This window comes from Malaya genurostris, chromosome 2 (assembly GCF_030247185.1).
Source record: "Malaya genurostris strain Urasoe2022 chromosome 2, Malgen_1.1, whole genome shotgun sequence".
NCBI lineage: Eukaryota > Metazoa > Arthropoda > Insecta > Diptera > Culicidae > Malaya > Malaya genurostris.
In genome coordinates, this window is record NC_080571.1 from 325,516,433 (window position 1) to 325,543,741 (window position 27,309).

General features: G+C 34.9%; 1 protein-coding gene across 1 annotated transcript in view; it reads right to left on the reverse strand.

Annotated features, from left to right (window-relative positions):
* LOC131431420 (potassium voltage-gated channel protein Shaw-like) overlaps positions 1-27,309 on the reverse strand; it is a 203,010-nt gene that overhangs the window by 89,007 nt on the left and 86,694 nt on the right. Inside the window, exon 3 of the mRNA XM_058597120.1 lies at positions 12,505-12,622. Within this exon, the coding sequence (XP_058453103.1) occupies positions 12,505-12,622 (118 nt within the window). The remainder of the gene's footprint in view (positions 1-12,504; positions 12,623-27,309) is intronic.

Here is a 27,309-nt window from a genome sequence, read left to right on the forward strand (position 1 = left end):
TCTATACACAACCTTCTCGGTTGAACGGCTATTACTATAGAATTATATGTTCAAACAAATTCAGTTTAAAATGTCTTCTTACCATGATTTTTGTTGCGTTCAGGTTAATCAGCAAAAAAAATTGAGTAAATATAAAGTTTTCGAAGTATTTGATATTTGGAGTACTTCGGTGGATCATTATGATATCATTATCAATGAAGCAAATAGTAGGAGAGACTGGGTCAAATTGTCACAAACATGGTGTTAAATTATCACAAACATACCAATAATTATATTCCTTTTCTAGATTAATCTTTTCTCTATGATTGTTGTTAATATTTTGTGATTACATCACGAAACAATCATTTTATGGCCTTTTTCCGAGATGTAATTTTTTTTTCCAACGTAGGGCAAAATGGTAAGTGAGTGGAGTAAAATGGAAAATTAAGGTATCTCAATGATAAATTCCAGTGCTGTAAAACTTCATTTAATTCAATTAAAACCGAATGTGGCACACATTGACGATTACCCGATCAGATGCAAATAACAAAATCATAACACAAGTATATCAACAGATGGTATGTGTAACAATTTGTGTTATTTTGAAATATTTAACAAATGAAAACAATTGAAAGTTAAAACTGATGATAACAATATAATAACAAAATTAGTTATGATGTTTTGTTTTCATTTGAAAGACTTATGATAAAGTTCATTAATTGAAAAAATGAGTTTTTCCGTTGCTTCATATCGAAGTATAATGATCAGAATTTCAAAAAACTAGAAGAATAAATCAGATCACTAAATAAATTGTTCATTTAATAAAAAAAATCGTTCAACAATTTTGGATTGAAACGATGCTAAAACTTAGCTGTTCTGTGTTAAATTTGCTATCTAATTTATTACAATTATTGTTTTAAATTTCTGCTTTCGGACCTCTGTAGTTATATCAAAATCAATAATAATTGTGATACAAACGTTTCAAAATCTGTTACGATTTTGTTCCCGAAAGAGTCTTTTTTGTTATAATTTTTGTTATTTTAGCAATGAACTAGCCAAAAATATTTCAAAATTTGTTACAAAATATTTCTGACATAAATTACTCCAGTTGTTAGAATTCTGTTATTACCATCTGTTCGGGTACTCTACTACAGTATACTTCACATTCTAACACACAACCTTCGCTGACGTACATAACGGGTGGCATTCAGTTCTTCATTCGTTTCTTTTCCAATCGAAGCTCAGTTCAACCACCACCGTCAGTTGATCTCTTGAAAAGCAAAATATCTCTTACAATTGAATGAGAGAGCAGCCTTCAAATGAGGTTCATGTAAACATTCGAATTGGTTCAAGATAATGGATGAAAGATAATGGATGAAAGATAACTGAAATATAAATTACAAAATAAACATAAATTGTTTTAGTTACCATTTGACTAATTTGGAACACATCTCAATACAATTCAAACAGTCGAAGATCATCGATTCAAACTTACTGGTCCATTACTATTCATTCTAACTTGCTCACTACCAACAGTAATGAAAATGAAGCAGGTAGACTCCTTGGCGCTTTAAACTGAGCAAGCAAAACTTCAAGTGACTAGGTTATTCGATTGACGATGAATTCTGGGAGCATTTGAGTATGGAAACAAAAGTCAAATTGAAATGCTGACAGTCAATGGCCATAAATTTCATTTTCATCTAATAATATTCGATTGAAATGAGGTTTTACCGCACTGATGAAATTCATTGTAATCATTTTTCTCTTGGTTTTGACTTTCGCTGTAAAAAAACCGCCTTACGATAGAAGCCACGGAGATCCCTAATGTTATATACCGTTTGATTCAACTCGACGAGATTGGAAAATGTCTGTGTGCGTGAGATGGTTGAACCGATTTCAACTAACTTGAGCTCATTTGAATTAGGGATCAAGTTCGAAAATCAAGTGGCTGACACTTTCGGTTCCGAAGATATGATCGTATAAGTTACGCAACCGACAAATAGCACTATTTTCCTTAATCAATCTGAATAAACTTGTATCAAATAAATGAGCCCAAATTCGTATTAGAATTTATCTTAAGAAAAAATGGTTTTAATGAGACTGTGTGTTTGGCCCGACCTGGAAGGATTCGTAGTGTTAATAGAATCGTAGCACCAGCCATGAAATGGTTCGGTACACTTTGAATCGGCTGCTAAGTATGTTGAAACAGAAGGTCAAATTCCACTGCATGAATGTAATACCAAGGTTTTGCTTTGTCAATAACAAGAAAAGGGCATCATTACCCCACTATTGGAATTAAGAATTATTTTTATGAATAGGGGAGACTGGGGCTGGTTGGCCGAGTTTTGGTTTCGGAATTTCTGTACTCTTTCTAGTAAGACTTATACTACATATATAATTCTTATACTACATATATAACTCCAATATATTCGTGTTTTGCACCCTCAAAAACTTACTGTTGGTGAAATACGTTTGCCATATGTGGTCTATAGGTGAAACAATAAGAAGAGAAAAATTGCGCGGCACAACAGTTAAAATACACTTTGGTCTATGTGCCCCTGAATTTTCAAGGGAACGATTCACAGCTTTTGGCAAATGATATTGGTACCAAAAGCCATCATAGAAATTTCACATAGGTATCTGTACGTAATGGACAATTTAACATTTTACTCCATTCTCCTCTATATTAGGATCTAATAACGTTTTAGCAATATTTTCCTAAAACCATGCACAATGAAATTTTTATACACAAATTTTTTCCAGACTAAACATTAAATACTGGAACGCAGTATGGAACGCGTTGAAACAGTCAAGAAATAATTCATATTGTACCTATGCTCTTCGTAAGCTCAATTGAACTGTATTTCTTCGTACGTCATATAAAGTCCGATGCTTGCACATTAACGAAGCCATCCAACCCGTTTTGTTTTCTCTTAAGTTTAAACGGTAATATGGAGGTTACTCGATAGATGATGACTGAACTGATGATAGCTTCTCATACAGATCAAACTTGTCTTTCAGTTTTTTGCATGGTTTCCAGTGCATTGTAGCATGTGGCACCGCCCTATAAAATCATCGGTTGATCGATTACGTCTGTTACTATCGAACTGTATTTTGTTTTACACATGATTCTGTTAGCAAATATACAAATAGCAATAAACAAGTGCACCAAATAGATTCATATGTAACTAAAGACTTTCCAGAAAGTATGGACGCACTTTGATTTCGCTGTAAATAATTCACAAGTGTTAGATATTCAAATTTTATTCGATATACTAGCTGGCGCACCTTCTTGCGAACGTTCCTCATTAAATTCCGTATAGATTTTGATCTTGGCGACAAGTTTTGAAACTTTTTCCAATCTTTTTCGAACTGTTGAATGGTCTCGGCTGCCGAGACATGTTTCCTAAGATGTGCCTTCGTTAATGCCCAAAATTCCTCAATTGGTCGAAGTTGTGGGCAATTTGGTGGATTCATGTCTTTTGGGACGAAAGTGACATTTTTGGTAATATACTATTCTACCGTTGATTTCGAGTAGTGGCAAGAAGCAAGATCTTGCCAGAAATCAACAGGATCCTCGAGGCTTTGAATCATGGGTAGAAGTCGTTTTTGTAAACATTCCTTGATGTATATTTCGCTGTTCATTGAAGCAGTGGTGAAGAAGGGTTTCGAAATCTTACCGCAGCTACAAATTGCTTGCCAGACATAGCTTTCTTACCAAATTTTTCGACTTCAATCGATGTCTCGGACTGGTTTAACACGTACCCTTCTCGCACCGTATAATATTGGGGTCCCGGCAAGGATTTGTAATCAAGTTTCACGTAGGTTTCGTCGTCCATGATTATGCAGTTCAAATTTCCAGCAAGAATCGTATTGTACAGCTTTCGAACCCTCACCGATGATCGATGCTTTTTGTTTCGGACTACGTTTTGGTTGTTTCTGCTTCTTATAGGTTCGAGGATTCAAACGTTCTTTAGCACGAAGAACATTTGACTTCGAAGTTTCCACTTTTTTGGCCACATCCCGAACTGAAACCTTCTTCTTTTGCTCGAACGCTTTCAGTATACGTTTATCCAACTGAGGGTTAGCAGGACCTGTTTTTCGAACCATTGCGAAATGGAAGCGGTTTTTGGTTGCGTCCATACTTTCTGGAACAGTCTTTAATCGAAATATCATTTTCGCTATGTTGATAACAAATCTACTCGTGTTACAACGGAGCAATTTGATGAAAAATAGTTTGATCCGTAATCTCTGAAACCGGATGTCGCAAACTAATGTGTGGTATAAAGGTAAGCCGATTTTCTACTTGAACGCGTGAATGAAATTTCGGACTGATTAACGAAAAGTTAACAAGAATTGTTATCTTCAAAAGGTGAGATAACTAAGTGGTCACTCACAAGTTCCTATTTCATGTCTATGATTATGTTTGATCAATGAATCAGTGTCAAATGGATGCTATCGCTTGCTGTGTTTGTAGCAGAATGAGAAAGTGCGAAGTCGATGCCTTCATTTGAATTTGATTAGCCAGACTGTAAGGGTTCGAATTGATTTTCGGTATGAGAATCGTTGTAACATCCTTTGCAATATTTATAGAAGGTATTAGTTCCAACATATATTTCCTGTATCATATTCTAAAGGAATTCAACATATTCATACATATATCAATACATCTAAAAAATCAGTGGCGAACCAGCTCATAGCTGGAAACCTTTTAAATAAAGATAAAAAATATTCTGCAAAACGCATTGTATGATTAAAAATTATCTGGTTGGGTATAAATAATCCTTCTATTAAAATCACTAGATTTTTTATTATTTTGGACATTTTGGACTGTCAATTCGAGTCAATCGTAATTCGGGTAAGAACTATTTGTTTGGACACAATTGATAAGAAATAGGACATTGGAAGCCAACTGAAGTATTGAAAAGAGGTGAAAATTTGTTATTTTATGTGAAACTAAAAGATGTTAACTAAATACGGGTCGATTAATTACCATCTGCACGAGATTCAAAGTCTCTCTGTAATGTTGCAAACACTGCATTGAGGCGGGGTTAGTCGATGGAACGGTGATTCCGGAACTCGATTTAACAAAGTATAATAATTGAGACATACTTGAAAAATCTGAAGTGAACTTTACCGGAAATGGATCTAGGTGATCACATATTATCTGAAATCTACCGATACTCCTTATTCATTAGTATTAGATCAGATCGATACTAAAACCAATTCCCTATTGCAAAATAAAAGTGTATTGTATTGTAATGTAGCAATAACTTTACGACTGATAAGCGGCGTTCATCGAGCGATAACATTTGAGAGATTTTCTTTAAAGTTCTAACCACTTAATATTAGTTTTTGCAATGACTGAGCGGAAACATATATTGGAGAAGCCAAATGAAAGAAAAACTAACAGAAAAGATTAATTTTTTGGAAAAAGATACGCTCAGAGACAGGACTCGAACCTGCGTTCTTATGCATTCCGTGCATACGCGCTACCATTTCGCCACTCTGAATCTTGTTTTAGTCACTCTAAAACGCCAGACAGACTAAAACAAGATTCAGAGTGGCGAAATGGTAGCGCGTATGCACGGAATGCATAAGAACGCAGGTTCGAGTCCTGTCTCTGAGCGTATCTTTTTCCAAAAGATACATCTTTTCTGTTAGTTTTTCTTTCATTTGGCTTCTCCAATATATGTTTCCGCTCAGTCATTGCAAAAACTGACCTTAGTTATGGCGGCTTTACGTCAAACTAAAATTAATAAATCGCACTTAATATTAGTTTTAAATTTACAACATCGTAGGAGTTCGAACTCAAACTCTAGCTTTCCTTTCAAACTACAAATTTTCTACCTTACTAAGGCATCGTTTTCATTCATTGCATTAGAGCGCACATTTAATGAGCCATTCATCATTAGAAATGGGCAATTAGGGATCGAAAAGTGATGTTCTCTAAATTTATTGGCATCTGGCCATCTGTTGCGCGGAAGTGAAATTATATAAAAAAAAACTTCGTTATAATGAAGTATTTAGTAGTCATCTAAAATTGAAAGCATGTTTGTATCTCTTCGTGCTGTGGCGTATCCGAAACGGCTTGCGAACAAATTTGAACTAAGCACAGGTGAGGTTTGAGATGTGTTGTTAGTTCAGTAGTGAACCAAAGATGGCAACGGTTTTAATCTCCGGTTCGTAGTATTCTTCAATCGTAAACCATGGAAACCAAAAATCTATTGACAGCTCTCGATTAGGTTGTAGCTTCTGAAGGTTGGTTTTTAGATAATTGCTTTCTCAGAATCAGTGGGCTTGGGTGACTTTTCTGTAGACGAAATTCCATGCCAATTAGTTCAAACGAAAATTTGGTGGGTTGCAACTCCTCGTTAAAACTTAAATTTCTTTGCCATATTGAACCGGATACAAACTTCATCTATGCTAACAACGGCTCCTTGGTACATACATGAAAAAAATGCTTTTAAAAGGGTTCTGCACTATAAACCATTGCTAATCGAATTTATTATCATTAATTGTTTCCCATGCCAAAAGGTTAGCTTTCAACGTTCCTTTTTACATCGTCTTTGGACGAAGGGGTTTGATAGTATTACTGTTTCATACATGCGGCTGCGCGGAAAATCAATTTACGCAAGGGACTATCCTATCCAAACAAAGAATTCATTAGTGGTTGCGATGTTGGGTACTGTTTGGATGTCTCAGAACCACCGCAACTGACTTTTGAACGGATTTTGAATTTCCACAATTAATTATGTTTCTAAACCATTTGTTTACTTGTCGTTGAACCAAATGTACTAAATCTCAACTATTGTGATGGTATGTTGTCATCATAACGTAAATGCTTCGAATGAATTTAAGGGATGGGTAGGGTCTAAATGATGAAAAAAATCATAATTTTTGTAATTTTTTTTAAGAACTATCGTTCAACAAAATAAATTTAAATATTTTGCATAATGAGAAGCATCATTCGAACAACATTTTGTAATTTTTTCGAGGAAAATTATTAAGAAATAAGTCGATGAACAGGTATTTTTGAGGACGCTTCTTAAAAATCATGATTTGCGGTGTCCACTCTATCTCAGCGCAGACTAATCAGAAGTGAACAAATCAAAGCAGCATAGTTAGAGCAGAAGTTTTTCTAAACGCAGACGTTTCTATTTGATTTTTTCTAGTTTTTAATAGTTTTTCGTGGTTGTTGAAATTCAAAAGTACGAAAAAATCGGCCATTTTGTAGCTGTAAAACCTTCCCATAGTAACAAACAACGAAAAGGAAAACGTTGGGGTCTGGTTTTTATATGTAGAAAGTGTGTGCAAAATTTGAAAAAAATTAGTGTAGTAGTTTTTAAATGACGATGGACACGGACTTTCGAAACCTGCTTTCGAGAAAAACGCGTTTAAAGTTTATTGTCTATAAAATCGAAGGAAACAATTTATTACTCAAGGGAGCACGTAGGCTCTAACATTCTCAAAAAGCCTTATTTTTTCTTTTGTATTTTGTTATAATGGAACATTTCGAGAATGTTTTGTCAAGTTTCTAAGGCAATCGAAGTAGAAATCTTGGGCCTGTTTGCGCAGCTCTTATTTCTTCGTAGTATGAAATCGGTAAAGATAAAGGCCCATAACTTGCTAAGTTTTGTTCCGATAGGCTTCAAAATTTCACAGAATATTCTTGAAATGTTTTACTATCAGAAAATAGAAAGAAAATAATAAATGATTTTTCAAAAGTGTTAGACCCTTCCGACAGCTTAACGACAGTATTGGCATAAAACCATCTGATGGTCGTAGGTGACAACTGATTTACAAGAAATATTTATAGATGAATAAAAACTGAACTTTTCTGAAAATGTTCAGTGCGCGTAGGGTGGTTGATAAGTGGATCAATAGTTGTGATGTATTCGAGTTTTATTCGGCAATACCGTGGTGTAATATCATCAATAGAAGCAGCAAGTTCTGTGCTTAAGAATAGTTATAATAATAATGAAAACATTAATAAAAACTTATTTTGAAGAAAAGTGAGTGAGATTCGTTTTGCAGTTTTTGACCACTATTTCAATAGATCGAAATCTAAATTCTCTAGTTTTTACATTTTTGCTTCGCCGCTTAAGGTGACGATTTAAAAATTTTAACCTTCTTCACTCTGTGATTCCGGAACCTAAAGTTGTATCCGGATGAAACTCTAAAGCATTGTATGGGATCATAAGGCCTTTGATTTGAATCTACGTTTGTGAAAAATCGGTCACGCTATATCTGAGGAAAGTGAGTAAGTAATCAGCTTTGGTTTTCGTTTTCTTCATGGCGTGTACGAAATTGAACGAAGCACGTTGTGTGTATCGTTTGTAGAGGCGTGTTGTGTTTTCTTCTTCCGTGTCAGCACGTACCGGTGCGTACGCTTTGTATCATCTTTTCATATGTTGGTTTGAAAATTTTGACACCCATCACCCTGTAATTGCGGAACCGGAAGTCGGTTCCGGATGAAATTTCACAGCAGCATTTGAGACGATATGAGCTTTAAATCAAATCAAGATTTGTGAAAATCGGTTCAAGCGTCGCTGAGAAATCGAAGTGAGTTCTACTTTTGGAGTTATTGTTCGCCATTTTCGGTGCATCCGGGACAGGAAAAGGGGGACCTGTACTGCCGAATTGAGTTTATATACTCACAAACTAACAAGTTCTGCAAAATAGCAGTATTCACTAGTCAGTTTTCCGAGATTTAAAACTGTTTTCGCCATTTTTATTTGTGAAAAATTACTCATAGAATTGAAGGTTTCCTCTTATTGCGCTTTAGCTCCGACACCAGAAATCGGATCCGGATGAAATGTTCTGTAACCGAAAGTTGGATCCAAATTAAATTCGATAGCAAGCTATGGGACCATAAGACGTTTCTTTTGAGCCTAAGTTTGTGAAGTTCGGTTCAGCCATCTTTGAAAAAAAGTGAGTGCATATTTTTTCCATTTTTTGGGTGCAAAAACCAATTACAAAGCATGTTATGTAGCTAATCAAAAAATATTAACCAATTTAACTTGAATGTCATACGCAGAAGGAACAAATTCTGGTGCTACACCAATTCAATCGTTTCGTCTGCTGTGTGTTTGAGACATGCACAATGCTGCACTTCTGTTACTTCTATAAATCAAATTCATGCTGAATAGCGTTTTATTGAGTTTAAGGAGCAAGACTATTTGCAAGCCTATGAGTAATGCCAACAATGTGTGCGTAAAAACAAATTCCGATGCTTCTTTCCCTGATTTTACTAAATAAATCTTCCATATGGTTGAAAAATAAACCAATCGGTTCATACAGCTTAAAATTTCAATTCAAGAATAGCGAAAATCGTAGTCTAAAACTCTTTCGTTTTCCTTAAAACTGCTCGAGAAAAATTATTTCAGTTTCAGCTTACCTCCACTGATACATTTATTTAGCAACAAACACATTCCTATATGGATTTCCTCTTGCAGCAATTTTGTGATATAATGATTTACGTACCTTCTGTAAGTAAACCCGAAAAAAGGAACCTTCAATTTTACACGCGAAAGACAATGAATATGGAATGTTGTCGTAAAACTATTTATTTTCCGGCAAACTGCCTTGTAACAGAAAATATTTAGTTTTATTTATTTTGTGTAGCGCAATCTAATACAAATGCATTGAAGCAGTGTTGCTAACTTTTTTATTAGGGAATTAAAATGTACATTCATAAAATGTAAGCAATTTTCCATTAAACGTTGGTGAAAAATTGTTCGAAACTGATATTTCATCCAAAATGTCAGTTTATTATTGTGAAAAAAGATCGTGCAAGCCACTTTGATAAACTCGTAACACTGCATATATGAATACATAAATCTATGACATACGTACCAAATAAAATGTACGTAATAAACAATTTACCAACACAAGTTAATTTGTTTTTCTCTTGATCCTTAATCTAAATAGTGCAGCGTAATCAATCAGCTGCAATTTAAATAGCCTTTCGTCGCTATAATCACTATTTGGAATGAAGATAAAAACCATTATTGTTCATATTGACCATCCTGCGTGTATCGAAAATATTGCAGTCTTTTTTTCTCAGTTGCGATTCAGTTTCGAATTTATTCAGTAGAGATTTTTTGCATTGATGAAAATGAAGGCGTAGTGAAAATTCAGCATCGAAATATCATCGGAGACTCTTCCAGCTTTCGATTGTCTGTTTCGCTCTCAAGTTTCGCTGACACAAAAAATCACTTGTGAACTTCGAGGCTCAGAGTTTTTTTGGATGCTTGTTTCATGAATGAAAATTTCGGAAGTGATTTTTTCAAAAAATCTCTTGAACTAATTTCTTTACGAGTAATAATGAAATGAACTTTTTATGATCATGATTTTCCCAACACTGGTTTTGATCGAAAGTCACATAAGACGTTATAGCATTCTTCCAGCGCATGCATAACAAATGGACGCCATCGAGGATACCGGAGAAAACATTCTTCCACTTTTCTTTTTCAATGGGAAGAATTTCTCTGAACTGCAACATGATTCTCGGTTGGATTCGTCGGTAGTGGCTTATAGAACTGAATGTAGATTACGTTCCTCGTATTATTAAGCTACAGTAAATGTACCTGCTTCAATTCCAGGTGCATTTGTCCTTTAAGCGAGGTTTCAATTTCTTGTATCGAAGGTCGAAAGCGAGCCCGTTTGAAGCCAACAAGGATAATATTTTTTCGTGTGGTTCCCTCATTCCGTCTTATTGTTGACACAATGTATTGTTTTAATTTGTTTCCATCATTTCAGCCATAAGCGGTTTATTTTGTTGACTGTCTTCGTCGCGGGATGGAAGCAAATACGCTAAAAAAATATCGACCCATAATCGATATGATCCATAATCATCGAAAGTAATTTTCCGGAGTCATCGAGTTAATATTTAAAATATGATCTCATCTTAACTTCCGTTGCTGGAATATAACAGCTACACTCTAGTAAAAGTGCTAAAATTCACCATATTTTCCGAATCATTGGCATTCGTTCGGTATACTGTTTTCAACCTTTAACAGCCGTAAACGCACATAAATTTTCACACTCCGGCCCGAGGCATCTATTATTGATGGTTAGTCCTTACGCGATGAGGTCTGGTCGTTATCTCAGTTCAATAAAGAAGATAATTTGTTCTGCCCGGTTTCCTTGAGCCTCTTGGATTCCATCGAAATATCAGCCCACAATCTGCTGGGCGTTTTTTCCCCAGCAGCACACATCTATACGGTCGATCGACTTTGCCGGAATCGAGCACGGGGCTGAGCCGAACCAAATGGCAAAACCGCCTATGATGCAATGGATGCTGCTGCTGCTGCTGCTGTTTGATTTGCACTTGACAAGCGGAAAGATTGATGGAAGGAAGTTGTTTCCCATCACTCATCGCCCTTTCGATCGTTCGTTTCGATTCTGGAAAAACGAGACGAGGGAGAGCTAGGACGGGAATCCAGACTTTCTGGTTAGTTGCTGGCAAGTACGACTGGTACTGCTTCACTGAGGATGACGAAAGGATGACTGATGGATGACTTCCTAGTCATCGCCGCTCGTTACGATTTGCTTGTTAGCCGCCTTTTAAGGCAAAAAAATAAATAAACTGTTGAGAGAATTTCGGAATATTATTTTTTTGCCGACTGACACGATATTTTTAGTTAACTAACGGAATAATAATTGAGCTGTCATTTTCTACCAACGTGAAAATTACCGTTGAGAAAGGGTAGTATAAATATTCAATCAGATGGGCGTCAGAGCCGAACTTGCATCATAACATATTGATTTAATTTTCCAAATGGAATAGAGTATTCATTTAATTTTTCAATGGTCGTTTCCAAATATTAAACTAACACTTTCAACTGTTTGGTTTGGATTGTTGTTTCTGTTGGCCGGATCGAAGACGTTCCATTTTTATGATTGTTTAGAAAATCGATTTTAAACAAACAGATAGTTCCCATTCCACCCTGCTACTATTTTCTAAACCTAAACTGATCCATAGACCGGTGTGTACACTAACTAAATGAAAATAGATACCGTGATGGGAGAATGGGTAGTACGTAGTTAAAATGTAGGGAGCCCCAGTTATGCCGAAGTTAGTTTATCTCGACAACCCAGCCTGTTGGGAAATATCGAAGCTGTAATATCAATATTTGGTCTGGTGAAACCAGAGCCCAGCTGGGAAGGTCGTAAAATTAAAGCGTAGTGGAAAATGATCCCCGTACTACCATCGGTTTTATCTCGACTCCGATTTCATACAATCGTGAACGTGTGGAGAATCGTCCGGGGAAATATTTACTTCCCAACTCGTGTGCTCACACACTGGCAAGACATCGATAGATGCCATAGACTTATCTTCCACTATTATTGATGGTGAACTGTGATTACACTGTTGTTCTTCGCTATAAATTGTAAAATTATCAACTCTATAATATACCATATTTTATAATATTCTGCATTAGCAGGTCGATTATCATAGAATATAGAACCTAATGATGGTCTTATCTTTCATTGATTGAAAATATTGCTTCCTCTTACCTGAGTGTACGTCATCCAGCAGCATGGTTCGACCTGGTTCGAGTCAAGCCCCCAGAATTCCAGTTCTTCCTCGAACAATGGGCCACAGACATCGGTTGGGTAGTGAAGCTTACCGGTTCTGAAAGGACATAATAATGAAATGATTAAACATGAGAAACCAGGGTTGTTGCCATTGAGCAATTCTTGTTGAAATGTGTAGCAGATTATAAGACTTCACATGCTTTGATTTCAATGCAACTTGGCACAAGTCTTCAATATGGCAACCCCTTATTCATTTTTGTCGAATGACTTAAGAACGATTTTTAAAACAGGTGTTTTTGTTCAGATTTTCAATGAAATACGCCGTTTCAGCCAATTAACTCATTCAACTATCTGTAACATATTGAAACGGCTTAATTCATTGAATATCTGAGTTTTTTCTATTGTATGTCTGCATATATCAAGAACGGATGCTTCTAGGAGGAAGGTCACTATGAGTAAGGGAGAGTGTTCGGTTACCGGCATCCTTTTATTTTAAGCAAGTTGATTCATTTGATTGAAAAAATTTTATTGTCAATTTAGTAAAGTGATAAATTTTGGCAATTCCAAAAAAGGTGTTCGGTTACCGGCACCCCAAGAAATTTCAGAAAAATATAAGTAAAGAATGGAATTATTCAAAGGAAACCCGGAATTTCTTCTTTTCGGAGGCGTTTTGGATATAAGTCTTAATTGTCTGATGGTGACTTCGCCTTGGCTCTCTTGGCCAACGATTCGAATGGTGGCGCCTTTGGTGTTGATTTGGCCAATCTTCCACGTTTTTTTTGTTTCTTACAATATGGGTATTTTCGGGAGGGATTTAAAGCTCAGAGGCCGGAAACGATGTTTGAGGTCGTTTCGAATTCCAAGGTAGCGATCTTCGGTTTATCGATATTCCTTGAAAACCCTTACAATAAGGGTGTTTTCGCAACGGATTAGATATCAGAAAACGATGTTTGAGCAAAGATAAACTCAAGATTACGAAGTATCATAAAAACCTATGAAGCATTTTGGTTCAAGGTTCGTGAACCGATGAACTGTTTCAGGTATTCAGTTGATTGACCCCTCAGTCTGTAAGATTCAATTATAATGCTGGTACCCATGGTAACCTATTTATTATTTACAAATAAAACTAATTAAAAATGGAAACAGCAAAGCACGGGTCGCAGTTGTGGTGTTAACGACTATGAAAGCCGACCAAAGGATTCAGTAACATTTTTAAAATTTCCTGACAAGTCAAAACTGTGAGTAATCATGCAATATGAATTATTACTTATGTATGCAACTTTCCATTAAAATTTAAAGCGCTGATATATCTTGTGTAGTTTACATTTTGTAGAACTAAATTGCAATAAGAAAAAAAAACGATATCCTTCAAGAGGAATTACAGATTGAGAGAGAGGACAAACGAAGACTGCATCGAATATGTAAAATCGACTATTGAAATCATTGGAACTAAAAAATACCAACTGCAAACAATTAATCAAAGATTCAAGAAAATAACATCTTTGGGATTTAAAAACGATCAAATCATCGAAGTTATTTGAAACAATCCGTTATTGAAGGAACCTTTAGAAAAATTTACTGGTCAAATTTTCAAGCCAATCGGAACAAAACTCTGGAAGTTATGGGCCTTTATCTCTCCTTATCTCATACTGCAAAGAAGCAAGAGTCCGGTGACAGGCCCAAGAGTTCTGCTTCGATTGATTTGAAAATTTGACAAAGTATTCTTGAATTGTTTTATTATAACAAAATGCAAAGAAAAACGATGATTTTACGGAAATGTTAGACTCTACGCGCTTCAAAAAAAAATATTTGTTTTTTTCGATTTTATTTACAATAAACACTAAACGTTTAAACGTTTTTCTCGAAAGCAGGTTTTGGAAGTCCGTGTCCATCGTCATTCAAAAACTACTTCACCAATTTTTTTTCAAATGTTACATACACTTTCTACGTGTAAATTACTAGACCCCAACGTTATTCTTTTCATTGTTTGTTTAAACAACCACCAAAAATATAAAAAACTTAAAAAAATCAAAAAGAAATGTTGGGGTCTAGGAAAACGTCTACTGTAACTATTGAAATTTTTGTTGCATTCTTTCAGTTCAAACCCAAGTAAGTTCCCCTTATAGTCAAATGTTAATGTTGTTAGCCTATTGATTTAAAAGATATTTCATTCAGCTGTTTATTTTATTCCTCAGCATAGGTATTCCCAGTTATACATTCTGGGAATGATTAACACAAGGATCAATAAGTCCCGAGACTGAAGTAGAGATGGCGCTCATAGTAAACCAGTAACCACGTCTTTCTAGAGTACTAACCTTTGCTTGAAACGGGTCAAAATTTTAAGTCAATTCGACCAGAAACAGCTGAGTTATCGAGGTTGGAGTAAAGTCGTTTTGTAGTTTGTTTAAAAAATGGAAAAAACCGAGTTTCGTGTTTTGATAAAACAATGTTTTTTAATGGGTAAAAACACCGTGCAAGCGAAAAAATGGATTGAAAAATGTTATCCGGACTCTTGTCCATCAAAAGCAACGATTTGTCGGTGGTTCGCCGAGTTTAAACGTGGTCATACTGACACAAATGACGCGGAACGCTCGGTTAGACCTGTGGAAGCCGTTACACCGGAAAATGTGGGTGAAGTGACAAAAATTATAATGAAAGATCGTAAAGTGAAGCTCCGTGAGATTGCTGAGATGACACAGATATCATATGGAAGTGTATTTACTATCCTTCATGAAAAATTGAACATGAAAAAGGTGTTTTTTTTCCAAGTGGGTGCCGCGATTGCTTTCGGTGGAACAAAAACAGCAACGAGTCGATGATTCAGAAAGCAGTTTATCGCTATTTACTCGCAACAAAAAAGATTTCTTGCGTCGTTACGTCACCATGGACGAAACATGGATACATCACTACATTCCAGAGTCGATGCGGCAGTCATCCGAGTGGTTTGTTCCATTTTTTAAACAAACTACAAAACGACTTTATACTCCAACCTCGATAACTCAGCTGTTTCTGGTCGGATCGACTTAAAATTTTGACCCGTTTCAAGCAAAGGTTAATACTCTAGAAAAACGTGGTTACTGGTTTACTACGAGCGCCATCTCTACTTTAGTCTCGGGACTTATTGATCCATGTGTTAAGTTTCATCGGTTCTGATTCCTAATACTTAAATAGAAACATATGTTCCTTGCACCATATTCAACTAAACAGATAGTGTCAGAGTGATGTAGGATTTATACATCATGTTCGGTTCATATTTAGTCAATTTCCGAATGATTATTTATGGAATGAGAAAAATGTATACACTAACAGAATTTGGGATAATATTTACATGATAAACAAACTAAGTAACATTCAAGTCGAATGAATAGTTGAAGTTCAAGGCTTTGACTATTGACAGTGAACCGGATTCATCGAGGGGTCGTATTTCGCTGGTACATACAAAATCACCGACTACTCCATCTTGAGTTTATCTTTGGTTTCAAATTTCAATATGGTAACTTTTGGTTCATCCGTTAAACCGAAAGTCGCCATTTTGGCATTAAAAATGCCTTACTCTTCACTATACGGGGCCGGGTGTCAATTAAAAGTTTCAAAAATAGCCGCGTAACCTTTTTGTGTCATAATTTTGAACGTTAATAACTCGGTCATTTGTTGATGGATTGTTATAATTTAACAACCAATCGATTCGGAAACTTTTAACTTAAACATGTATGACGACGTCGTTTCAGTATTTCAATAGCATACTATTGAAAAAATGGTTGGAATCGACCTATGTTTTCATCCACCAATTCCTGCTTTACAAAATGACGTCAACTTATTGTTCGGCATAGGAGGCTTTGCGTCATGCATAAAAAACACCACATCGTTCTGCGTAGTATGAAGAGAAATCTATAAATATAGGCTGCACAATATTTCTTTGCCTAGTTGATGTTTGACTGCGAATGAAACAAGTAGCTCGTCCAGTGAGCTGATGACTGGATTGTATATGCGTTCACTTGCTGGATTGTCGCTTTTGCATTATGTGTTGGTGAAACTTCCTGCTGTCTGCACAACACCGCTTCGTGTTCGCTTGAATATCTTATAGGGCAACGGCTCCCTATTTCATCTGAGCTCCTATTTCCATCTCATCCCTTCACCTCATAACATTGATCATGAATAATATTTTAAAACCTACCGGAAGCAAACTGTGAAATGTTTTAAAATGATTTGAAAAGCTATTGTCACACTTTCCTATTGAAAGAAATGGTTTTAAATTCTTCGGTGATCGTTTTTTTCATATAAAATAAACTCACTTTTCAATTTAGTACACACTTTCGTCTCAAGATTTACAGTTCGTCATGTTTCTGAATATCTACTAATCGATTCGTCTCAAAACATGATCACTATTTCGCACAATTACACTACCATTGAATGCTGGATGACTTCATAATTAGTTTTGTTCACTTGCCACTTGTTTAGTTAACGATTAAAAACTTCAAAATTTACCCGACAAGCAATAAAAATCTTCAAAACTATGAGATGAAAGTTTTTCACTTCGTTCACTTGATTGCGCTTTGTTTTCATCTCATTTGGTTTCGCAAAGTTGCCAAGTTATCTCATAATGTTACAAAACAAAAATTGTTTATTTTCTTCAAATTATCATCAAAAAGTATGTTTTTGGTATCCGTGACATTAGTTTAATTATATTATTGATATTAATATTTCAATAAAACTGTTTCTGTTTCGAATATTACCAGAAAGAACGTGTTAAATACTAATGAAATAACCACTGTGGCAAATCTAGTAGCACTAGTTTCATTCCGCTATACGCCAACATAACGCTGTGAAGTGTGTGTGTGTTTCATCGGCTGTGCACAGAGATGCCAGGTATTTTCATAGAAAATATGTATTACTTTGCATAGAAAGTCTATATCTGTTCTATCTGTTTTCACTAATAAAATGATGTTAAAAGATAGTTCTTTAGATTTTCGTAAGTCATTGCCCCATTAATTAGATAATTCAACGAGTAAATTTTTTACCAATAATAATAATGTGGAAAAATCCTGGTGGGTACGGTTGTATCGTTTGAGTTGTATATGTGGCAGCGGTAAGGCAGTCGGTCACCAGAATGTCTGCAAGCCATATTTTTCCAGCTGACAGCGTTTAGTCAGCCATCTGGCAGCCATGCGAATGCGGGTGAGAGTGTAATAGTGGAATATTTTGTTTTGATTGCTGTTGCCATTGCTAATTTATAGGATGAATAAAAGATCAACGATAGGATGGATAAAAATCCATTGAGATGAAATTAGGAGCAGAGTAGTGGAAACATCATTAGTGTTTTTAGCTGTTTTATAAATATTAGTTGAATTTTCAAGGAATGTGAATCAATTTTCAACGTGGAGCAAGGCGAATGAAGCAGTAATATGAAATAGTTACAGTGATTTTAGTGGCTAAATCGGGGTTTGAAGGCGACGTTCTTACAAATGAGATGAAATAGGGAGCCCTTACCCTATATCATCTAGCTATTGAAAAACCGAACCAGCATGGTTATAGGTTCTTTTGAAACATCCCATGTATTTAGCAAATTGTTGGTCGATTTTGCCATTAAAAATGTCTTACACTTCGCTTCCCGAGGCTGGGTGTCAAATTAAAACATGCAAAACTAATCGCGTTTAATTTTTCTGCCATAATTTTGAACGCTCATACCTCAGTTATTTGTTGATGGATTTATATAATTCGATTCGGAAACATTCCAATCGATTCGGAAACATTTAACTTAAACTTATGAGAAAACGTCATTTGAATATTTCAATTGCATTCCATTGAAAAATTTATTTGAATTGAGTATTTTTTTTTTGGTTCTCTGGTAACTATCAGGCTAATTTAGTATTATCGGCAATAGATCTAATTCGGATCTAATTTACAGCGCTTGTTCCTTGATGATTTGTTAATGGAATTTCCTCATTTAAATGATTCCAAAGCTTCAATATTGTAAGCTTAAAAATGTTTTAATTTGTCAACGGATCGGTTTGCATACTTAAATCTCCATTCCCATACGAACAAAACGGTGGCGCGAAAATGGATTCAGTATAAAGTTGTGTTATTATGATAATCATAGAAACTTCTTCTTCATTATATGTGACTGAACAAGTTGTTGTCCCACCAGGTATTAAACGCTTCAAAAGATTCAAAATTAAATTCTGAAACTTATTTAAAAGCGGTCTCCTTGGTTTAGTAGTATAAATGAGCTCCACAGGCTCACATATACAGTACAATTAGATACAATATCATATAGTATCAAAGATAAACTAAAGGTAAGTTTACTTGCGATTTTACATGTATCGTTTGAATAGCAACCCTCGTAGAATTTGGTTAACCGCCAGTTTCAGTTCAATTATTATTTGCTTCAAAACACGCATTGTAACTATGACAATGTTCATTCATGTGTTAATAACATCAAGTTACAATATGAACAAAATTTCTGAATTTTGTTGCGTATCAATTTCGTATATTCCTAATATGCCAAAGCGAAAATCAATGTAAGTAACTAAATATTTTATGCGGACTGTTTCACATTTTTCTTCCTCGTATTGTTGCCATATTATTTACCGACACTTTCCGAAGATTATCGACGATTTTGAAGAAGGATTAATAAAATTACACTATTACTGAGCTTACTGGTACAACATTTTTCGTTAAAATAAATAAAATCTTCTCTTGGATCGATTAACTGTTTATAAAATTAACAAGTTTGTATGTTTCTCGAAGATTATTGTCATAAAATAAAACAGTTTCATTTGTTCAGGATTAAATCTTTAGGTTGTTTGTATCTAAAATTGAGCTTTCAAGTAACTTTGAATTCTAGTTAAAGGACGTTATTCAAAATCTTAACAATGTAAAAAATTGTGGAAAGGGATCAAAATTGAATATAATTAATTATCAAGAAAAAATCTAATTGTCAATTTTATCATTCGCCAACAATCTAAGCGCTTAAACTAGAGCAAGTTTGTAATTAGTCAATTGAAAAAGTTTTTAGTTTAGTGTATCATCATCTCTTTATTTTTGTATATATTATGAAGACCTTAGAAACGTTCCATTTTTAATGTTATTGTGCTCGGTCGTGTCTTGAATACAACCCTCTAATTTTTTGATTTAGAAACGACCTTAAACGTTTATTGGGTTATATATTCACATTGTCAGGATTTCTTAGGAAAATCAAGAAACCGGAGGCCGCCATCTTGGGTTTTGGAACGACACGAAACTTTTTTTTTCGGCAACTTCGTCAAATCCGCTCCGAAAAAATCCATCTTAGACGCTCGTATCCGTACTGTATTTTACAGTATTGCACTGTATTTTCGACCCAAATACTGCGTACTGCTCTTAACCCTCAAATGTACTGTATTTGAATTTAAACTGTATTTCTTCTCTGATATGTACTGTACTTAAAAAATACAGAATTGTAAGTCTTTAACGCATTGCATTTCGATTTGCGCAATCCAAAATGCCAAAAAGAATTGTAAAAACATGTAGCAAATATAAATACATGCAAACAACATTTTTCTCATTATTCGTTCCTGCTCAGAGCGAGTCACAAATGAGAATATGAAAATTAATCATCTGATAATTATTTGCTTTTAACGATTTGTTCAGTCTTGTTAGGACGTAAAGACGCCATGAGCTAGTTTTAAATTTGATCAGTATCTAATGAGGAAAACAGTTTGAAAAACCTCGAAAAAGCTTCCGCGGAGACGAGGCTCGAGCCCGTAGCTACCTCCTATCCAGGGAAATCGACTCATTTAGGGCTGAAACAGTTGGCGGAAGGGTTGCTATAGAGATATGACTTCAAATAAGCGGCGTGGCACCCGAACACAGCTGAACATGCTCGATTCAATTAGGCTGCTTCTTTGTGTGTTTCCCATGCTGGATAGTTTAAGGCCTGGTTCCTCCAAAAAACATGTTTTTTTAAATTCACTTATTGTTTAAGCAATATTTCAAAACAAAACTTTTTACAGATAAAAGTACATCACCTCAAATTCCCCTTTTTACCAACTTTTCGGTCGCACGACTAATTCTATATCACTTCCAAGAGTATTTTCTAACAATTTACGGACAATTTTTTTTCGATTTTTTTGAAAATTAATTGGAGAACCTGCGGCTTCGGGTTCCGTTTCTGCGTAGATTTCTCGCGGTTTCTATTACATAGGTGTATTTGCATGTTATTTTTCCAATCTGTTTTCCTCGTTAGATTCACTTTTTTTCAATAATAAGAACTTTATCGATATTGTAAGCGTTTTCTGGAATGTATTATTCGAACACGTTCCAAAAATACCCGTATTGTAGTGGTTACCCGGAAACCATTTCCATTTTCGACAAAAACTTTTTTTACTAACTAGGTAGACTTTACTTCGGGACTTGGTTCGCAAAAAGAGTTATGTAAAAAGAGGTAACATAAAAAAGTGTACGTAAACGGAGGTTTGGGTGTATAATTCACATAGTGTCTTATAAAACTGAACGCAGATTACGCTGTTCGTCTTATTTAGCTGCAGAAAATGTACCAGTTTGTAAATCGAGATGCATTTTTGATGCATTTGCTAAACAAGGTTTTGAATGCGAGTCTCCGTTAGAAGTTAGCAGCGATGGTTTTTTTGTATTGGTTGTGATACCTTTTGATGGATTGTTTTATCTCATTTTGAAATCGTCATATTGTTCACACACTGTACTTTTCTTTGTTTCTAATGTCCCGGTCGCTAGCGGTTTTTTTTATCTACTACCTTGAACAATTGATTGACGATTACTGGTATAAATGTTATTTTTGTTGTGATGTATAATGAATCACCATAGATGTTTTGCAGATGGCGTCTTGGGTACAAATGATACCAATAGTGGAGCTCGTGCGAGACTTGAGTAAACACAACTCGTGCCGGTATTAAACTTTCCAAGTGCCTATTGGCATTTTTAGTTATAACCGCCACGTCCGACCGGTGAAGCCGTGTGACACAGACATTGTTTTGTACGAAAACATGCTTGCGGCTTGCTGGTCGGATTTTTCTGTGTGGGTTGTTGAATATGTACGTGAACTTCCGTTCAAGCGAGTCCGGATGCGGCTTGTGCAAACATCGGCCTGATTCATACTCTTTCCTACATACACATACACAAACGCAAACATACGCAGCTACATTCCGAATTGAGGAGTACTTCTGTTCTCTGGCATACATCTGCTAACAAGATCAACTAACGCTTGGGGAGTGGAATGATTTGTGAGATTGTGAAAGCCCTCCCAAAAAAAAAAACAGAACGACACAAAAGGATGTAGGTGCCGATAACTAAACCGAAATAAACCGGATCCGTTACCGTACCAACCGTCGCACAGTGGTCCAAAACTGGACGAAGACTAACGTGTCTCCGAAGAAGTTTTACAAGATTATATTACGCTTCTTTTGAAAGTGGCACCTTAATTTTTGTTAAGGGGATAGTACCAATTTTGAATAAAAATAACTTTTTTTTTCATGAAATTTTTTTTCTATCTCTTTTTGAAGAAAAAAACATTTGTAGTATTTTTGCTGAATATATAAATAATGCAAAAAAAAATTTTTTTTAGATATTTAACTTTATTTTAAAAACAGTTTTTTTTATTTATCTACGTAGAATCTACCTCTATTACCTAAGTATCTACTACAAAGTGCGCGTAAACACTCATAAACAAGCTCATGCTTGCACGCGCAACTTAAGCAAATTGTTGTGATTTTTGTTTTGTTTACTTTTTGACAATAAACAATATTAGAAAAAATCTAAGTGGAACTCGATGCAATTTTTTTTATGCCTTTTCAAAGTTAGTTTTAAATATTGAAAATCCGAAAAACTATCAAAAGTTCAACACATATTAAATAAATGGAAAAATGTTTTCCAAACAAAATATGAAAAAGTATTGTAAAAGTACAAGCTTTTACGACGAGATTCCATTTTTTAACGTGTAAATAATTTGAGTTATCGTGAAGCAACACTTTTTTAAGACGATATGTTGATCGTGCGACGCTCACTTAGAGATGTGCGAAACAGCTCATATCGGTGAGAAGCTCCGAACCGATCAGCTCACTGAAGGGAATCGATTCAATGCATCAGCTCATCAGCTCATTAGGTTTGTTTTGAGCGTCGTTTTCATTTCCGCCGTTTTTATTTCATATGCATGATCGAAATCATTGATGCACATAGAACAATGCTATGCGAACTAACTTGTCTACGAATTATTATTATGTTATATTTGAAAATATCTGCAAAAGTGGCATCCCTGAATGTACCTTACCCTACTGAGTGAGAGATAAGATTTCTTATTGACAATGGCTCATTCAATCTGTTAAAGAAAGATAGATACACATTTGCAAGAACCGAACAAAAGCTCATGCACACATTTCTTCTCATTTATAACTCGCTCTTCAAGAGCCGAAGATCCGTTCAGCTCGTAGCTTCCCGAGTAAAGTCTAACATCAAAATGAGAACAAATTGAAATGCGATTATGATAGCAATATTAGATTGAAATCCTAGGATGATATCGACTCATCAAACTTTCAATTAATATCACATTATGTTATCATTTTGCTGTTTAAAGGCAAAAGTTTTGTGAAACTCCAAAAATGAAAATATTAAAATCAATAACTTAACATTGAAATTGAGCAAATTTCAAGTGGCAACACAAAAATACAAAGTTAAGTTTCAATGGAAGAATTATTCCTTAAATCCTATGTTGCCTTTTACAAAAATGCGTTGACATCCTGCCAAGATCCTGCAGTTGACAGCAATCATAACCGCGAAGAATCGATTTTTTCAACATTTTTTCAACTTTTACGCAAACAATGCTCTTTCTCTTTAACCACGAGAATATTGGTGTCAACCCGATCAACAAGGGATAACAAAATTGTATCTGGGGTTGTTTCGTTTTTTCTATCTGAATTAGTTATAAGCTTGGCCTTGTTAATAGTTAAAATAACAAAAATTATAACTCAATTTAACCTAGGTGATAACAAAATTGTAACAAACCTTGATATGTAAATATCAATATTATATCTAAATTTGTTACAAATTTAGTACGACTTTTCAGCTGTTATTACCCATTTTTTGGGGTTAAGGCTTTATCGTGCAAATCTAAAAATAGATTTCGCCAAGTAAGATGAAATTGCATACCTTTAGGCGATTTGATTTGCGATAAAAAAAAACATATACAGTTAAGCGACTGGTTTCGAACCGGGAAGTTTTGAGTTGCCAACATACGCTACGATTGCATCGGGCCATGAGAACCAACTGAGGTTGGAAGGATATATTGGCATAATATAATAACTAGTGTAAGTCCATATTGCTACAAAAACAATCTATCGCTCTCCACCTCTTTCGTCGTTTCCTTCCAACCGGCATAGGAATGACAAAGGAGCTATTTTAGAACTATGAGCAAGCTTTTTTATGGTACTGAAGAATAGTTGTAAATGAACGGAAATGATTATCGTTATTCAAAAACTACTGAACCATTTTTTTTTCAAATTTTGCACACACTTTCTACATATAGAAAAACAGACCCCAACGTTTTCTTTTTCGTTGTTTGTTACTTTGGGGAGGTTTTACAGCTACAAAATGGCGGATTTTTTCGTGAAAAATCGTAGTTTTCACTTTGAACAACCCAAAAATTTAAAAAAAAACTAAAAAAAATCAAACAGAAACATTGGAGTCTAGAAAATCTTCTACTCTAACTATGCTGCGTTCATTTGTTCACTTCTGATTAGTGTGCGCTGAGATACAGTGGACACCGCAAATCATGATTATTAATAAGCGTTCTCAAAAATACCTATTCACCGACTTATTTCTCAATATTTTTCCACGAAAAAATTACAAAATGCTCTTCGAATGATGTGCAAAACATTTGAATTTATTTTGTTGAACGATAATTCTAGTAAAAATTCGCAAATATGATGATTTTTTTCATCGTTTAGACCCGAGTTTTGAAGCTTTTACCCTTACCATTCTTTGTTCATAAAAGAAAATGTGCAAAATAATCTTGAAAAATATTTATTTTCAATTTAAAATTAATATTTGAATAACAACTTTACACAATTTGAGTAGGAATTACTTATGAACGTTCTTAAATTTAAAATTTAAGCTGTCATTTCAAAATCAAATATCAAATTATTGTTTTCAAAAGCATCTCCAGGTATGTGAAATAGGAAAAAATGTTTGTTACTGTTATGTTACTGTTTGTTATTGAAGCATAGCATTTTTCGGGTTGAAAGTCAGAAACATGATCGACAAAAGTGTTTGACCTCTTTTTTTTCAATTCTCTAGTATAGTTTAACCTGAAATATAACGACCCTTAATATAATATCTGGACTTGCTATAATCTTAATCTTAATAAAATCTGAATGTTTGCTTCTGATTTGGAATCATATTTATAACATATTGAGATATAAATATTAGGATCACATATAATTTTGATAGAATCCTGTTATGCTCTGTTGATCGGGAAACCACACGTCTGGGAGCCATTAGATAAATTGGCGATCATCGGTACCACGTTTGTCTGAAGCAGGTTAATCTGAATAGTGGCTTTGGCATTCCCATCTCGCTGATCGTCTGCCGTAGAAGGAGCTTAACACAGAATTTGATATGAGAAATATGTTTGACGTCATCGATTTCGTTCTAGATACGTTAAGTTTCCGATATTGTAACAATTTTTGCATTCAGTTTAAATAAAAAATGTTTCGATATTTGTAATTATACGACGCCGTGAAGTTCATTCCACCATTATTTTCAGTGGTTTGGACCATTATTTTCAGTGCATCCAGTTTTTAGACCATTATTTTCAGTGCATCCAGAAATCGGGGACCGGGATGGCGAAAATAATCTACTCGCCAAACCCGTTCTGAAAATACCCATAACTTTATATCCAACAGTATGGAAAAATTCATTGTTTACGATGTTCGAACATCGAACATTAAATGTCTCAGATTTCGGAACCTAGAGCTAATTCTTAATAATACCTTTAGTGGCTTAGAGAAGCCACCAGGAAAATGTATGTTGAATTTGTATATTCCTAAGTAGTCAACAAACTGTGACACTCTTCAAAACAATTCTCATTCCTAGTTATAAATGCTTAGAACTTCATGGGATACCTTATTGCCGGATTCCTAATTCACGTTCCCTGTGTTGTAGAAGACTTCACTGTTAAACGTTCGGTCTTCAGAGCCTCTAAATTCGTATTTCAAAGTGATTACATGTGCGAGGTATGTGAGATCAAGTAGATAACTCAATTTAATGTTATAATGTTTGAATGCTACAGCTTTGAATATGAAAAAGGACAAAGAGAACATTTTTATACTGTGCTCAAATAACCACACAGCTATTCACGGTGGATGCGTGATGGAAGCGACGCAAGGAGTGTGCATTGACAGAAACTACCTGTATACAACTTTGTGAAACAACACTGCTTGTCATATAACCGATCATTTTCCGTCTCCTTATAGCTAACACTTACAGTACATAGCAATCGCTAAAAAGTTCGCACTCCAAATCACCTAAGTTCGAAACCGGATCTCTCCGCGCGCGGTAGTTTTGGAAAATCGCATAAAATCTTTTTTTTAATAACTTTTTAATTACTATTTATTGGAATATGAGTTAAAATTAAATTATTAAGATTTAAATTGGGTGTTCAGCCACAAGTGGTGACTTTTCAGCTCTATTATATATATGATTTGGACTTGTTCCGCAATATTTTAACTTGTCAAAATCTCATGTCAACTGGCCCGTCGGAATAAGGACATCATTGGCTTCCGCAATTCTGACATTTTTGTGAAGGGAAAATTCTAAACCTACTTGTATTGTGTAATGGGGAAAAGGAACTTATATACTAACTTACTAACTAATACAGAGAGCGAATTGATTCAATTGAAGATTGCATCGATTTTTGTCGGAATTTGCTTATAATATTATGCGACATTACATCTAATGGTTCTATATTTGTGAGTCTGTGTAACTCATTTGTGCTAAACCAGGGAGGACGCTTCAAAATCATTTTCAGAATTTTATTCTGAATCCTTTGAAGCGTTTTCTTCCTGGTGGAACAACAACTTGACCAAATTGGTACCGCATAAAGCATGGCTGGTCTGAAAATTTGTTTATAAATCAACAGTTTGTTTTTTAGACAGAGCTTAGAATTTCTGTTTATAAGAGGATATGAACATTTAATATATTTATTACACTTTGCCTGGATTCCTTCAATGTGATCCTTGAAAGTGAGTTTTTTGTCATACGTTAAACCTAAGTATTTAGCTTGATCAGACCATCTCAATTTCAAGCCATTCAATTTGATAATGTGATTATTGTTTGGTTTAATAAAAGAAGCTCTTAGCTTATGAGGAAAGATAATTAATTGCGTTTTTGCTGCATTTGGTTTAATTTTTCATTTTCACAGATAATCACTGAAAATTTTTAAACTTCTTTGTAGGCGACTGCAGATCACTCTTAGATTTCTACCTGTGGCTAACAGACTTGTGTCGTCACAGAATAGCGATTTCTGACAACCAACGGCTAGATTTGGAAGATCAGAAGTGAAAATATTATACAAGATTGGAGCTACACTCGAACCCTGCGGAACACCGGCTCGTACGGGCAGCAATTCAGATTTACAATTCTGATAGCTAACCTGAAGAGTACGATCAGTTAAATAATTTTGAATCATTTTGATCAAATAAATAGGAAACTGGAAATCAGACATTTTTGCTATTAAACCTTCGTGCCAAACACTGTCGAATGCTTTTTCTATGTCTTGAA